General features: G+C 41.6%; 1 protein-coding gene across 1 annotated transcript; it reads left to right on the top strand.

Moving 5' to 3' along the window:
* Positions 1-266: 266 nt before the first annotated feature.
* On the top strand, positions 267-12,077 carry LOC308081285 (uncharacterized protein). The gene is made up of 10 exons (XM_080457668.1): positions 267-299; positions 2,293-2,363; positions 2,780-3,068; positions 3,264-3,415; positions 5,546-5,828; positions 6,024-6,175; positions 6,344-6,626; positions 6,822-6,973; positions 7,123-7,257; positions 12,043-12,077. The coding sequence occupies exons 2-10, from the start codon at positions 2,294-2,296 to the stop codon at positions 12,060-12,062; spliced, it is 1,536 nt and encodes a 511-aa protein (XP_080313794.1). The 5' UTR covers positions 267-299; position 2,293; the 3' UTR covers positions 12,063-12,077.
* The last annotated feature ends 5,340 nt before the right edge of the window (positions 12,078-17,417 follow it).

Genomic DNA, 17,417 nt, shown 5'->3' with positions numbered 1-17,417 from the left:
CTGTTTATTTATTATTTGACCAGTGTCTTCCTAGGTATGTGTCCTGTGATATCAATCTTCTCTTTACCTCCTTTCCGCTCTATCTATCTATCTACAATAGGCTACAGTAGATCCTGCCACCTGATCATTTATTATATGACCAGTGTCGTCCTAAACTAAACAGTTTTTTCAGTCTGTCATTTTAGGGATCCGCCCCTTGAGAGATATAAAAAGGCGCAATTGTTCATCGTCAAACATGCGCTACAGTACTGCTCAGTATATACAGATACAGAGGACAACGGTCATTGTAAAGATTCAAGGTATGTAGTATGTATCCTGTGATATCAATCTTCTCTTTGCCTTTCCTCTCTACTTATGCTCTATCTACAGTAGGCTGTAGATAGTTACAAAGTTACAGTAAGGTTTGATAGAATGTCCACAATTTAAATATAAAACATGACAGTTAATTACACTAATTTGTTAGCATTACTTTGTGTACTGAAAGTAATACTGGTTTATTTACTAATACTCAATACTCAATACTCAATTAGACATTTTTACCAATTTACCTACAGTAGTTGATACCAACTGGAGACTGCTAAATAATATTGCCCAACATCAAAGGATGGCTGTTAAGGATAAATGTTGATAGAAAATACTACTTTCATCAATATATTCATTGTTGACAGACTGCACATATTTAATTCATATGGTGATACACATACCAAATATTCATTCATATATTCACTGTTTATTGATATTCTACCAACAATATTAATTCAGAAACATATTGCATTCTGGCAGAATCTAAGCTCAAGTATTTTATTTGTCTTTTTTACTTTGACTCTTACCTGTGTTTAAACTTTGCTGCTGTTATATAGGACATCTGTATTTCGCTCTGGGGATCAACCTTTCCATGTTAAAACCATTTAGACTTGAACTGTTAGGTGTTCTTTACTTGCTTACTGTCTTTCTGTAATTGCCAGCCTTTCCCTGTCCCCATTTCTATCTGTGAATTATCTTTCTTTAGGCTCTGTCTTTTAGCTGCAGACCAGGAAACCTTTTTGAATTATTATTTTGAACTGAGGCAGTGTCCGGCACAAAAAGTGAAATTAGGCATATTTTTTTAGGCAGAGGTTAAGTGATATTTTCTTTGTGATAGTAAGTGTTAAATAGCTCTATGTTCTGATAGTAATTGCTATAGAGTGTTCGCTCAGTAACAGGGGTCTCCCTTTATCACAAGCTCTTCAGTAAACGTATACCAATTTGATCCAATCAGTGAATCAGTGAAATTGAAAGTGATTACAAAAATAAATGAGCAGACCAATGTGAAACTAAAAAATAAAAGTGAAGCTGATAAATTGATACTCTCTCCTGATTGGCTGAAATTGACAACCTACTTGAAAATGTATTTTCTTTTCATTAAAGAGCTTGAGGGCGGATTCACACTGGGTTCGATTGAATCAAATCGTTCCTGAGTACGCTTGGCTGGCCAGCATTCACACTGGCCAAGACTCGAAACCATTTCGTTTAACAGTAATGGTAAATATGTGCCTCATGGGGGCGCTGTGGACTATGGGGCTTTGGGAGAGGGAATGTCATTCACAGAAGAAAAGTCACTCTAAAGTGAATAAATAAGTTTGACTGTGTTCCTGAAGTTGTCTTGACTTATAATAACAACAGATCAACAATACACAACCAAAGCAGTGTGTGCACTGGTCTTTGAAACCTCGAAATGTAACGTCGTCTGTTAATATGATATTGGCGTCACGGACGCATCCTTGGTATGACGTCACGGACTCATCCTTGGTGTATTTATCCTTATAAATACGTTCGCCACACATGTGTTTTTTGTTTATTATTTTTCACGGCTCGCGCTACTCAAACACTAGCAGGATTATTATTTCTTGTCAACATTCAAGTAGAACTATGAGAAGGTATAACCCAGCTAAAATAATGTGTAGTTATAAAAAATATAAAAGGATATATGATTAGCAGTCCACTTCCTTCTCTTGGTACGGATGGATTCACACTGCAACGTTCCGTTCCCGAGCGCGCAGCAATCGGACCCGAGACTACCTCCCCAGGTGGTTTCGAGTACGGTACGGTGATGCGTTACGGGGAACGGTTCGCTACGTTCACACTACCACAACATCTGCCATGTGGTCCGGGGTGCGCACCCGGGACCATAGTGTGAAACCGCTCTGAGAGAAAAACTAAAAACCACTTTCCCTACCTTTAAGTGTACCTGACTTTTCTCTGAAATGTTATCAATTTGAAAGAGTTCACTCACTGATGTAATTTCTTTCACAGGATGATAACCGGAAATGTTATCCTCGTGTTGATTGTTTTTACTGGGGAGATATGCCTCATCAGCATGGAAAGTATGGACAGTATTGCATTAAGAGTATAATTATTTAAATAGTAATTGTAATCAATGTTATGAGACAAAGTGATTTTTTAGTCATGGCAATAATATTTGTGTATATAAAATATTACAATGTTTGGGACCAAAAAGGATCTGATCACAAACCATTCAAATGGTTTGATTAATAACAGTCTTGCTTTTAAAGATTCACACATGCACCTTTAATGGTATTTGCTATAGGCCTAATGCTAATTGATGGCTTTATAAGTGACTACAAATGGGACGGCATTCCTTTATAAATATTGCATTTAAAGATTCCCACATGCACAGTTTCTGCTATTTGCTATAATGCTAAGTGATGGAGTTACAAGTGACTATGAATGGGACTGTAATCCCTACTTGAATATTGTCTTCTTAAATACCTTCATGCAGGTGAAAATGTGGCACGAGGTGGACAAGTAGCTCAGTCTTCAATAGCTCATTCTGGAACTCCGGAAAGAGCCATTGATGGGAATCGTGCCAGTGTCTGGTCACAGAAGTCCTGTACCCACACAAATAAAGAGTCTAAACCCTGGTGGAGAGTGGATCTGCAGAAGACTTACAAAGTGAATACTGTCAAGATCACCAACAGAAAAGACTGCTGTAGAAACAGGATCAATCTGCATCAAGCTGAGATCCGCATTGGAAACTCCCTGAACGACAATGGAAATGGAAATCCTAGGTATGCACTTGTTTGCTTTGCAGGAATACACCATTGATTCTGAAGTCAATAGAGATAAAATGTTTAAAATTGACATATGTTTCCACCATTCATTGCACCATAGTTCTTTTGACTCTTACAAAATGTTCTATGTATTACAGCAACAGTTGCAGTGTTTATGTGTATTTGCAACATCTGTTTTCTCTTTTTGGTCAGATGTGCTGTAATCGACTTTATCCCAGCTGGCGCGACCAAGTCCTTTACCTGTAATGGGATGGAGGGTCAGTTTGTCAGTATTGTGATTCCTGGAAGATATGAAATCCTGACCCTCTGTGAGGTTGAGGTGTTTGGGACCGAAAAGGAAGCTGGTTAGTCTACCGTAAATCTGATCACAAAGCATGAATAATTATTGATTATTTACAGTCATATGCTTTGAAAGATTCACGCATACATCATTTCTGCTATTTGATATTCTGTTACAGTAATTTACGGAGTATCCCTCCCTCCTCCTCAGCATTCAGGTTTGTACGGCTCTGACCACATCCATGCTCACTATGTTAAACTAGGGGCTAAAAAAGACTCCTTTTCATTCAAACCAGTAAATGCTGATGATGTGCAGAAAACACTACTCGCCCTCCAGCCAAACAAGGCCACCGGCCTTGACAATATCCCCACCAGATTCCTCAGAGACGCAGCTACTGCTATTGCCCCCATAGTAGCCCAAATCACAAACCTATCCATCAGCCAGTGTCACGTCCCACAGGATTTCAAGTTGGCAAGAGTAATCCCTCTGCATAAAAAAGGAAGCAAATTAGAACCTGGCAACTATAGGCCTGTTTCCATCCTTTGTTCCATCTCAAAGGTTGTAGAGCGATTAATTCAAGAACAAATCAACAGCTACCTCAGCGAGCATAAACTGTTGTTTGAATTCCAATCGGGCTTCAGAACCTCCCATTCCACTGACACATGCCTACTGTATCTGACCGACTACATCAAACGTGAGGTAGACGCGGGCAAATACTGCGGCATGGTCATGTTGGACCTCCAAAAAGCGTTCGACACTGTAAACCACTCAATTTTACTTGATAAGCTGAGGGCGATTGGCTTTGACTGCACATCACTAAACTGGATGAGATCTTACCTGGAGGGAAGAGAACAAGTGGTTGACATCAACGGAACCATGTCCTCATCCCTCCCGGTGAGCTGTGGGGTTCCTCAGGGCAGCATTCTAGGGCCGTTACTGTTTCTTCTATACATTAACGACATGAGTACTGCCTGTAACTGCAAATTGTTCCTGTTCGCTGATGACTCGGCACTCCTGATCTCGGGAGAGGACAAGTTGCAAGTTGAGGAGGCGCTCAGCTCCGAACTCTCAAAAATCCGTACTTGGCTTACCGATAACAAACTGTCACTACACCTTGGGAAAACTGAATCCATTCTCTTTGGGACCAAACATTCCCTCAGACAGATGGATGTAAATGATTTCAAGGTCAAAGTCGATGACACAATTATCTCTAGCAAAGAAGAGATTACCTATTTGGGTTGTGTACTTGACAAATACCTGACAGGTGATAGCATGGCTACAAAGGCGGTCAAAAGAGTAAACCAGAGAACCAAATTTATGGGCAGAGTTTCCTCTTTTGTCAACCCTCAGGCCCTCAGGACCCTCTCTGGGGCCCTGATTCAACCACTTTTTGACTATGCTTGCACCTCCTGGTACTCCAACACCTCAGTGTCACTGAAGACTAAGCTTCAAACCTCCCAAAACAAACTAATTCGGCTACTCCTCGGATTGGGGCCCATGACCCACCTTTCTCCCACCCATTTTGCCAGCCTAGGCTGGCTCAGGGTGGAAGACAGGGTTAAACAACTAAAAATGGGACTGGCCTTCAAAATTGTAAATGCAAATTTGCCCGATATGCCCCCAATTCCCGCATATCTGAGTAAATACCTCCAAAAGGTTAGCGACACCCACAGTCACAATACCAGAGGGAGCGTTAACAACAATTTGGTACCACCCACCCATAAATCAAACATGGGCAAATTCTCCTTCTACAGCACTGCCACCCAGGATTGGAATAGTCTAACTCCATCCCTCAAAAAATGCAGTTCGCTGGGCTCATTTAAAAGAGCCTTAAAAAATCACCTTTCAGGAGGCCAAAGGTGGAGGTAGTACCATTTTCCCGTTAGACAGCAGACCCCCCCCCCCCCTGTTCTTGTACATATTTTTTTCCCCTCTTTTTTATTTTTTTTGTTGTACATAGTGTTATATATTGTTTTTGGCTGTTTATTTTGTAATGATATTTGAACTGTGGTGCCACTATATATGCCTATGAATTAAATACCAAGGCCCTAATTGGAAACAAGTCCGCAAGGACTTTTATGAACGGACCTGTTAGACAAAGTATTTTAAATGTAACTGTGCTGTTTTACATTTTTTTTGCCTAATAAAATATTCAATCAATCAAAATATTGTCTTCTTAAATACCTTCATGCAGGTGAAAATGTGGCACGAGGTGGACAAGTAGCTCAGTCTTCAATAGCTCATTCTGGAACTCCGGAAAGAGCCATTGATGGGAATCGTGCCAGTGTCTGGTCACAGAAGTCCTGTACCCACACAAATAAAGAGTCTAAACCCTGGTGGAGAGTGGATCTGCAGAAGACTTACAAAGTGAATACTGTCAAGGTCACCAACAGAAAAGACTGCTGTGGAAAAAGGATCAATGGAGCTGAGATCCGCATTGGAAACTCCCTGAACGACAATGGAAATGGAAATCCTAGGTATGCACTTGTTTGCTTTGCAGGAATACACCATTGATTCTGAAGTCAATAGAGATAAAATGTTTAAAATTGACATATGTTTGCACCATTCATTGCACCATAGTTCTTTTGACTCTGACAAAATGTTCTATGTATTACAGCAACAGTTGCAGTGTTTATGTGTATTTGCAACATCTGTTTTCTCTTTTTGGTCAGATGTGCTGTAATCGACTCTATCCCAGCTGGCAAGACCAAGTCCTTTACCTGTAATGGGATGGAGGGTCAGTTTGTCAGTATTGTGATTCCTGGAAAAAATGAAATCCTGACCCTCTGTGAGGTTGAAGTGTTTGGGACCGAAAAGGAAGCTGGTTAGTCTACCGTAAATCTGATCACAAAGCATGAATAATTATTGATTATTTACAGTCATATGCTTTGAAAGATTCACGCATACATCATTTCTGCTATTTGATATTCTGTTACAGTAATTTACGGAGTATCCCTCCCTAAATATTGTCTTCTTAAATACCTTCATGCAGGTGAAAATGTGGCACGAGGTGGACAAGTAGCTCAGTCTTCAATAGCTCATTCTGGAACTCCGGAAAGAGCCATTGATGGGAATCGTGCCAGTGTCTGGTCACAGAAGTCCTGTACCCACACAAATAAAGAGTCTAAACCCTGGTGGAGAGTGGATCTGCAGAAGACTTACAAAGTGAATACTGTCAAGATCACCAACAGAAAAGACTGCTGTGGAAAAAGGATCAATGGAGCTGAGATCCGCATTGGAAACTCCCTGAACGACAATGGAAATGGAAATCCTAGGTATGCACTTGTTTGCTTTGCAGGAATACACCATTGATTCTGAAGTCAATAGAGATAAAATGTTTAAAATTGACATATGTTTGCACCATTCATTGCACCATAGTTCTTTTGACTCTGACAAAATGTTCTATGTATTAGAGCAACAGTTGCAGTGTTTATGTGTATTTGCGACATCTGTTTTCTCTTTTTGGTCAGATGTGCTGTAATCGACTCTATCCCAGCTGGCGCGACCAAGTCCTTTACCTGTAATGGGATGGAGGGTCAGTTTGTCAGTATTGTGATTCCTGGAAAAAATGAAATCCTGACCCTCTGTGAGGTTGAAGTGTTTGGGACCGAAAAGGAAGCTGGTTAGTCTACCGTAAATCTGATCACAAAGCATGAATAATTATTGATATACAGTGTCTTTGTTTCATATTTTAGTCATTCACATCATGCTGTAATTATAGTGGTTTGTTTGGTAGCGTTGAAGGCCTGAGTGTTGTTTTCCACTGTACAGTAATAACAACTACAACGCCTACAACGACCACTACACCTGCAACTACTACTACACCTACACCTACTACCACTACTACACCTACAACGACAACAACTACTACAACGGCTGCAATAACAACTACAACACTCGATGAAGGTAAATAGGAATATATACTGCATTATGAACCGCTGTGTTCCTATGGCCTATTGAAAATGAGTGTTACTAGTTTGTTAAGCCCATTTTCTTTTTAGTATTTATCTTTTAAATTTACACTCACAAATGATTAGTCTGCCCAGTCTAAACAAAACACTATAAATGTAGTGTATTTGTGGCTATTAATGAATAAGCATTTCTGTATTACACAGTGGCAACATAGTAATTACACTTAATAACAATATTGTTACTGAATTTATTTTTGCTCTTGCTGTCCTTGCTCTTCCTTCCTACTGTATCTTCCTCTTCTTTAATCCATCACCCTCCAGAACTCATTTGTGGTCAGAGTCAAATCCAAATTGGCCTGGGACTGACTGGTCTGCAATCCTCTGGTTTGAATGGATCCTCTGGTCACCTGGCCGACCCGCAGTGCTCATCTTTCACAGAGCGTGATGGAACAGTGTGGTACCAAGTGGAACGTCAGGCTGACACCTGTGGGAACACATTGACGGTGAGGATTTGTCTGATAACTTGTTGTTACATAATTGTCTTTGTTGGTTGTGAAGCATAATTTTCGCACAAAAAAGTCTTGTCTTGTCCTCTTCTCCTGTGATTAGTTATGTGTCTAGTTACTGTAGTTCAGCTCAGGTGGCTATACCATACAGTATGATGCTCTTTGCCACAATACATTACATATTTTAAGCTCAGTGCTTAATGAGTCTTCCAGTTTAGTAGACCTTGTATTGTGAATTTGTACTTCCATGTACTGTTGTTCTCATGTCTTACTAAATAAAGTACATCAAATCAATTTGGAATCCAAACTAATGTTGTGGTTGGTCAAAGATTATGAATAGGAGTCAAACTCAATGTGTTTTAGTCCCGATTGCAGCAAGGCTGTAATTATGGCAATGTCATAGAACTGGAACTCTGTTTGCAGCCGTTGGAGTCATGCACCACCTTCTGGCTTCTGCAGATTCTAAAACAGATAGTCCCAATCCTTGATTGGCTGGTTTCAATCTAGTAGATATGATAAAAGACACTATAATATACTCCTTAGATCAGCTTATATCAATCACAGGTGCGTAATTTGTTTCTAAGGTGATTCAGTGCATCTGTAGCTGAACGAGGGAAGGGGAGCGCTTGTTTTCCTTCTAAGCACCGCCCGTGACTGAGGGGCTTCGGGCGGGGCTTGTAAGTAAAACAAGCGCTCCCATATCCCTCGCAAACCATCTGCGCTGGTTCCTTGGCAGCAAGGCTAAGTAGCTAGGCTAGCGGTTCACACGGGATGTTCACAGACATAGTAGCTAAATCTGGATTATTATTTTTTTTAGAATTTGTATCGAACATCTTAGATACAATGAGATTGAGCTAACAGTTAGGTTTTGTTTCTCTATGTGTTTGTTTGGGAAAAGTTGACATCTAGCACACAGTCATCTGGACTGGCTGAACAGGCACTAGTCTCTCTCAGGAGTTCCTGGTAGACGGGAACTACTTTCGTGTAGAAGTTGTCCTTGTAGTGAATGATTAAGAACTGTCTTAATTGGGACGTGTCTATGATTTTCATGTTGCCATATTTGTAACCATTTTAGAAAAGCAATAAGCCACCTAAGGTCTCAGTTTACCTCTATTTTATAATGGCTGAGAGGGTCGGATCGATGCACTCGGATAGCGCCTTGTTCCTCACTACGCCCCTCAGCCATTATAAAATGCTCTGTAAACTTCAACCTCTAGTGACTTATTGCTTTATACTAGCACACACACTTCTGCATTGGTACTGTGTGAATGACCCCATGAGACCTTGCCTCTAGTGCCACCCTTATTGCACAAAAGATAGTATCTTGTAAAATAATAAGCAGACAAATCAGGATAAACCATACTGATGTAGGTGAACTTTCCTCTGGCGCCACCCTCAGTCCAAAATATTCACACAACATAATGCAACATCAAATGGGTAGTTTGCCATGACAAGATCTGCTGCCTATGGTATTAATACTATGGAATGCTACTGTGGCTTTTAGATTCTTAGACATATTATTGTATTACCTTCTGATGTATGACTGATACATTTACTGTTTAATTATGTGTATACTGGTAGGCTACTTTGTTTCCGGCTGGCTAGATGATTCACTGGACTGACCATTAAGTTAACCCCTGTCTTTCAGACCAACAACACCAATGCCATCTACTCCAACAGTGTATTTGTCTATCCTGCAAATGATTCTTCTTTCTCAGTTCCTGTGGGTTTTCCCTTCTCCTGTGTTTATCCTCTGGACACAGACACAGACACCAGCCTAGATGTGGCTATCAGACCATACCTTGAGTAAGTAACCTATTTTCAAAGTCGCTAGAGACAGTGAGAATACAGTTAGTTACAGTACACACACACACACACACACACACACACACACACACACACACACACACACACACACACACACACACACACACACACACACACACACACACACACACACACACACACACGATTCCCAGCCCGACAATGTGTTGAAGTGTCCCTGAACAAGACACTTAACCCTTAACTGTAGAGTGTAGACAGACACCGTTTGAACCTTTAAATGTTTCCTTGACAGACTTGAAGATGCCGTGATAGGTGTGGGTTCACCAACCAACGCCTCCATGTCCTTGTTCCAAAACTCCAACTACACAGAGCCTTACCCAGCAGGCCCAGTCACCCTGCCAGTGGGCTCTGCCCTGTATGTAGGAGTATCTGTAGGGGAAACAGATCCAAGGTTTGTGGTCGTTCTGGACGACTGCTACATCACTCACTCCTCCAACCCTGATAACTCCACTCGACACTTCCTCATTCAAAACAAGTATGTTTCATTCTTCAGCCTCAGCAGATGGTTTGTGTCACAATAAACAAGAAATAAAAGAGAGAGTTGGGTAGAAGTTGGGTGGGAGTAGGGTATGGGTTTGTGTGGTAAACAGCCATAATATTAACTATATTATTATCATTATTAGTCCAGCGTCTTTATCAAATAAATGGAGAATGAAGGATGAAATAGTGATGTGTAACCATGGGCCTACAACGTGACCCTCCTTTTCTTCAGGTGTCCTACCAACCGTCGTCAGGTGAAAGTGGATGAGAGCGGCTCTTCCCTCCAGGCTCGTTTCTCTGCCCTGCCCTTCCTGTTCCATGGAGACAGAGATATCTACCTTCACTGCAGCCTCCACCTGTGTGACCAGAGAGCCTCCTCATGTTCTCCTGTAAGTTTCACACTTTCTTTCCACACTCTTCAGAATCAGAATCAGAATCAGAATCAGTTTTATTGTCACATCACAGGTTTACAAGGTAAAAAAGTGGGTGAAATTCTTTTTTGTACATCGTTCCCATCGCAACGTTAGTTTCCATAGAAAGAAGAGGGGGGGGGGAGAAGAAGAAGAGGAAGAGGGTGGGGGGTAAGTGGGAAGGAGATCAAAACAAGAGAGCAACAGAAGGCCAGACAAGTTATCTACATATTTACAAATTACCTGAGATAATAAAAACTAAAAAAAACTAAACAAAACTAAACTAAGGTGCCTGAGCATAGCAGCAATGTATTGTATACTGTGCATGTTATACTTATACTGTGCATGATAGACAATGGACGTTAAGGTGCTTAGAGGAAAAGGAGCACAATAAAAAAGACCAAAAAAAAAAAGTCAGTGCGTTATACAAGGGATTAAGGTGCAAAAGGTCAGTGCGTGTCCACCTAGAGTGGACTGACCCTAGTATAATCCGCAAGTAGCTCCTTGAGAGAGTGCAACAAAAGGTCATTTGTACCTGGTGTAGTCCACAGGTGTGTCCGAGGGGGGGCTAAAGTCCAAGTCATTGTCCCTGGTATAATCCACAGGTGTGTTCAGGAAGAGCCAGAAAAAAAAGTCTGCGCTGCCTGTTGTCAGGCTGCTGAACAAGGCCTATGCCTCATTCAGGCTTATTCCCCATTCAGCATTCTGACAGCAGCCGGATTGAAACTACACCAGTATCTGGTGGTGGAACTCTTGATACTGCGGTAGAGCCCCTTGCCCGGTCGCGGTCGTTGTAGGGGGTTGAACAGTCTGTGACTTGGGTGGTGCTTGTCCTTGATGATGCGCTTGGCTTTGAGCATGCACCGCTTTTTGTACAGTTCCTGGAGCGCTGGGAGCTCGATTCCCATTATCCGCTCTGCCGATCGCACTACTCGTTGTAGGCTGATCTTTTCTCGGGCAGTGCAGTTCCCGTACCAGGCCGTGACACAGCCTGTTAGGATGCCTTCGACAGAACTGTTGTAGTACAGCCTGAGGATGCGACGTCCTACTCCGAGCTTCTTCAGGCGGCGGAGCCAGTACAGTCGCTGCTGAGCCTTTTTCCTCACATGTGTGGAGTGCGTCTCCCATTTGAGGTCCTCCTCGATGTGTACTCCGAGGAACTTGAACTCGCTGACCCTTTCCACTGCAGCACCGTCGATGAGGATGGGCGCATGGTCTCTCCGCGGCCTCCTGAAGTCCACGATCAGTTCTTTGGTCTTGTCGACGTTAAGTTTCACACCAGACAGTTAAGTCAGTAGCAAACTGTGTGCTTACTGCTATTCCTTCACCATTCACAGGTTTGCTCAGGGAGGCGTCGTCGCTCCGTTTCCACACCTGTACCCTTCAAATCCATCACCATTGGACCAATCACCTGTGAGTATCAAGAACAACAATAAGAAAGACAGTATTTTATTAAATACAAGGATCTGAAGTGCTGACAACTCAATGTTAAAGTGGATTACATTTGTTTTTGTTTTTCTCTTTGCTTTGGATCTTCAGGGGACAAGCTAGTGGAGTGAACCAGCCAACATCTTTAACTGACTCCAATATATTCAATTTTCTAATCGTATAATTGTATGATTTTTATTTGGTGCGTAGGTTTCATAAACATGCTATGCTATGATTAATCTAATCTAACTAATCATTCAAACTTTTTGTGTTTCTCTCTTCTGAAAAAAGATACACATACTGAAAATCAATAATAATGGTAACAAATAAACTGTGATTTGAGCATTAAATGGCAAATCTGTGTCTGCTTCTTCAAGGTTCAAGTACCAAATAAAACAATATAGCTGCAAGCAGCAATAAGCGGTTTCGAGGGATAAGGCAGAGACAGGAAGAGGCAGGCAGACTCTCTCCTCTCCCTCTCTCTCTCTCTCCCCCTCTCCCCCTCTCTCCCTCTCTCCCTCTCTCCTTCTCTCCCCCTCTCACCCTCTCTCCCTCTCCCCCCTCTCTCTCTCTCCCCCTCTCTCCCTCTCCCCCTCTGTCTCTCTCTCCCTCTCCCCCTCTGTCTCTCTCTCCCTCTCTCCCTCTCTCCCTCTCTCCCTCTCTCCCTCTCCCCAGACAGACAGACAGGCAGACAGTGAGAGAGTGAGAGAGAGGCAGACAGGCAGACAGACAGGAAGAGAGTGACAGAGTGAGAGAGAGGCACACAGACAGACAGGGAAAAGCACTTAGGGTACCACTACTAGCAGCTTGCTAAATAACAAAAGAATGCTGCTATACTCAACTACCAGAGGTCAGGAGCTCAGTTCACTTCAGATGTTGGTTACACACTGAAGAGAATACTCTCAACCTGCCTACTTATCCCTTGAGCTGTGCTGGCTAAACCACACACTTCACAAGGCAATCAAGTGGCCTATACAGGGTGAAACTACTTGTACTACTACAAAGTGCCAATAGCCTACTGCTTGAAGCACACAAACAATACAACTATAAACTACAGACTACCACACAAGCTAATAATATAATACTAATAGAAAAGCACTTAGGGTACCACTACTAGCAGCTTGCTAAATAACAAAAGAATGCTGCTATACTCAACTACCAGAGGTCAGGAGCTCAGTTCACTTCAGATGTTGGTTACACACTGAAGAGAATACTCTCAACCTGCCTACTTATCCCTTGAGCTGTGCTGGCTAAACCACACACTTCACAAGGCAATCAAGTGGCCTATACAGGGTGAAACTACTTGTACTACTACAAAGTGCCAATAGCCTACTGCTTGAAGCACACAAACAATACAACTATAAACTACAGACTACCACACAAGCTAATAATATAATACTAATAGAAAAGCACTTAGGGTACCACTACTAGCAGCTTGCTAAATAACAAAAGAATGCTGCTATACTCAACTACCAGAGGTCAGGAGCTCAGTTCACTTCAGATGTTGGTTACACACTGAAGAGAATACTCTCAACCTGCCTACTTATCCCTTGAGCTGTGCTGGCTAAACCACACACTTCACAAGGCAATCAAGTGGCCTATACAGGGTGAAACTACTTGTACTACTACAAAGTGCCAATAGCCTACTGCTTGAAGCACACAAACAATACAACTATAAACTACAGACTACCACACAAGCTAATAATATAATACTAATAGAAAAGCACTTAGGGTACCACTACTAGCAGCTTGCTAAATAACAAAAGAATGCTGCTATACTCAACTACCAGAGGTCAGGAGCTCAGTTCACTTCAGATGTTGGTTACACACTGAAGAGAATACTCTCAACCTGCCTACTTATCCCTTGAGCTGTGCTGGCTAAACCACACACTTCACAAGGCAATCAAGTGGCCTATACAGGGTGAAACTACTTGTACTACTACAAAGTGCCAATAGCCTACTGCTTGAAGCACACAAACAATACAACTATAAACTACAGACTACCACACAAGCTAATAATATAATACTAATAGAAAAGCACTTAGGGTACCACTACTAGCAGCTTGCTAAATAACAAAAGAATGCTGCTATACTCAACTACCAGAGGTCAGGAGCTCAGTTCACTTCAGATGTTGGTTACACACTGAAGAGAATACTCTCAACCTGCCTACTTATCCCTTGAGCTGTGCTGGCTAAACCACACACTTCACAAGGCAATCAAGTGGCCTATACAGGGTGAAACTACTTGTACTACTACAAAGTGCCAATAGCCTACTGCTTGAAGCACACAAACAATACAACTATAAACTACAGACTACCACACAAGCTAATAATATAATACTAATAGAAAAGCACTTAGGGTACCACTACTAGCAGCTTGCTAAATAACAAAAGAATGCTGCTATACTCAACTACCAGAGGTCAGGAGCTCAGTTCACTTCAGATGTTGGTTACACACTGAAGAGAATACTCTCAACCTGCCTACTTATCCCTTGAGCTGTGCTGGCTAAACCACACACTTCACAAGGCAATCAAGTGGCCTATACAGGGTGAAACTACTTGTACTACTACAAAGTGCCAATAGCCTACTGCTTGAAGCACACAAACAATACAACTATAAACTACAGACTACCACACAAGCTAATAATATAATACTAATAGAAAAGCACTTAGGGTACCACTACTAGCAGCTTGCTAAATAACAAAAGAATGCTGCTATACTCAACTACCAGAGGTCAGGAGCTCAGTTCACTTCAGATGTTGGTTACACACTGAAGAGAATACTCTCAACCTGCCTACTTATCCCTTGAGCTGTGCTGGCTAAACCACACACTTCACAAGGCAATCAAGTGGCCTATACAGGGTGAAACTACTTGTACTACTACAAAGTGCCAATAGCCTACTGCTTGAAGCACACAAACAATACAACTATAAACTACAGACTACCACACAAGCTAATAATATAATACTAATAGAAAAGCACTTAGGGTACCACTACTAGCAGCTTGCTAAATAACAAAAGAATGCTGCTATACTCAACTACCAGAGGTCAGGAGCTCAGTTCACTTCAGATGTTGGTTACACACTGAAGAGAATACTCTCAACCTGCCTACTTATCCCTTGAGCTGTGCTGGCTAAACCACACACTTCACAAGGCAATCAAGTGGCCTATACAGGGTGAAACTACTTGTACTACTACAAAGTGCCAATAGCCTACTGCTTGAAGCACACAAACAATACAACTATAAACTACAGACTACCACACAAGCTAATAATATAATACTAATAGAAAAGCACTTAGGGTACCACTACTAGCAGCTTGCTAAATAACAAAAGAATGCTGCTATACTCAACTACCAGAGGTCAGGAGCTCAGTTCACTTCAGATGTTGGTTACACACTGAAGAGAATACTCTCAACCTGCCTACTTATCCCTTGAGCTGTGCTGGCTAAACCACACACTTCACAAGGCAATCAAGTGGCCTATACAGGGTGAAACTACTTGTACTACTACAAAGTGCCAATAGCCTACTGCTTGAAGCACACAAACAATACAACTATAAACTACAGACTACCACACAAGCTAATAATATAATACTAATAGAAAAGCACTTAGGGTACCACTACTAGCAGCTTGCTAAATAACAAAAGAATGCTGCTATACTCAACTACCAGAGGTCAGGAGCTCAGTTCACTTCAGATGTTGGTTACACACTGAAGAGAATACTCTCAACCTGCCTACTTATCCCTTGAGCTGTGCTGGCTAAACCACACACTTCACAAGGCAATCAAGTGGCCTATACAGGGTGAAACTACTTGTACTACTACAAAGTGCCAATAGCCTACTGCTTGAAGCACACAAACAATACAACTATAAACTACAGACTACCACACAAGCTAATAATATAATACTAATAGAAAAGCACTTAGGGTACCACTACTAGCAGCTTGCTAAATAACAAAAGAATGCTGCTATACTCAACTACCAGTGCTCAGGAGCTCAGTTCACTTCAGATGTTGGTTACACACTGAAGAGAATACTCTCAACCTGCCTACTTATCCCTTGAGCTGTGCTGGCTAAACCACACACTTCACAAGGCAATCAAGTGGCCTATACAGGGTGAAACTACTTGTACTACTACAAAGTGCCAATAGCCTACTGCTTGAAGCACACAAACAATACAACTATAAACTACAGACTACCACACAAGCTAATAATATAATACTAATAGAAAAGCACTTAGGGTACCACTACTAGCAGCTTGCTAAATAACAAAAGAATGCTGCTATACTCAACTACCAGAGGTCAGGAGCTCAGTTCACTTCAGATGTTGGTTACACACTGAAGAGAATACTCTCAACCTGCCTACTTATCCCTTGAGCTGTGCTGGCTAAACCACACACTTCACAAGGCAATCAAGTGGCCTATACAGGGTGAAACTACTTGTACTACTACAAAGTGCCAATAGCCTACTGCTTGAAGCACACAAACAATACAACTATAAACTACAGACTACCACACAAGCTAATAATATAATACTAATAGAAAAGCACTTAGGGTACCACTACTAGCAGCTTGCTAAATAACAAAAGAATGCTGCTATACTCAACTACCAGAGGTCAGGAGCTCAGTTCACTTCAGATGTTGGTTACACACTGAAGAGAATACTCTCAACCTGCCTACTTATCCCTTGAGCTGTGCTGGCTAAACCACACACTTCACAAGGCAATCAAGTGGCCTATACAGGGTGAAACTACTTGTACTACTACAAAGTGCCAATAGCCTACTGCTTGAAGCACACAAACAATACAACTATAAACTACAGACTACCACACAAGCTAATAATATAATACTAATAGAAAAGCACTTAGGGTACCACTACTAGCAGCTTGCTAAATAACAAAAGAATGCTGCTATACTCAACTACCAGAGGTCAGGAGCTCAGTTCACTTCAGATGTTGGTTACACACTGAAGAGAATACTCTCAACCTGCCTACTTATCCCTTGAGCTGTGCTGGCTAAACCACACACTTCACAAGGCAATCAAGTGGCCTATACAGGGTGAAACTACTTGTACTACTACAAAGTGCCAATAGCCTACTGCTTGAAGCACACAAACAATACAACTATAAACTACAGACTACCACACAAGCTAATAATATAATACTAATAGAAAAGCACTTAGGGTACCACTACTAGCAGCTTGCTAAATAACAAAAGAATGCTGCTATACTCAACTACCAGAGGTCAGGAGCTCAGTTCACTTCAGATGTTGGTTACACACTGAAGAGAATACTCTCAACCTGCCTACTTATCCCTTGAGCTGTGCTGGCTAAACCACACACTTCACAAGGCAATCAAGTGGCCTATACAGGGTGAAACTACTTGTACTACTACAAAGTGCCAATAGCCTACTGCTTGAAGCACACAAACAATACAACTATAAACTACAGACTACCACACAAGCTAATAATATAATACTAATA

This window comes from Gymnoscopelus braueri (assembly GCF_963280865.1).
Source record: "Gymnoscopelus braueri genome assembly, contig: SCAFFOLD_418, whole genome shotgun sequence".
NCBI classification, from domain to species: domain Eukaryota; kingdom Metazoa; phylum Chordata; class Actinopteri; order Myctophiformes; family Myctophidae; genus Gymnoscopelus; species Gymnoscopelus braueri.
This window is presented reverse-complemented; position numbering and strand designations above follow the sequence as displayed.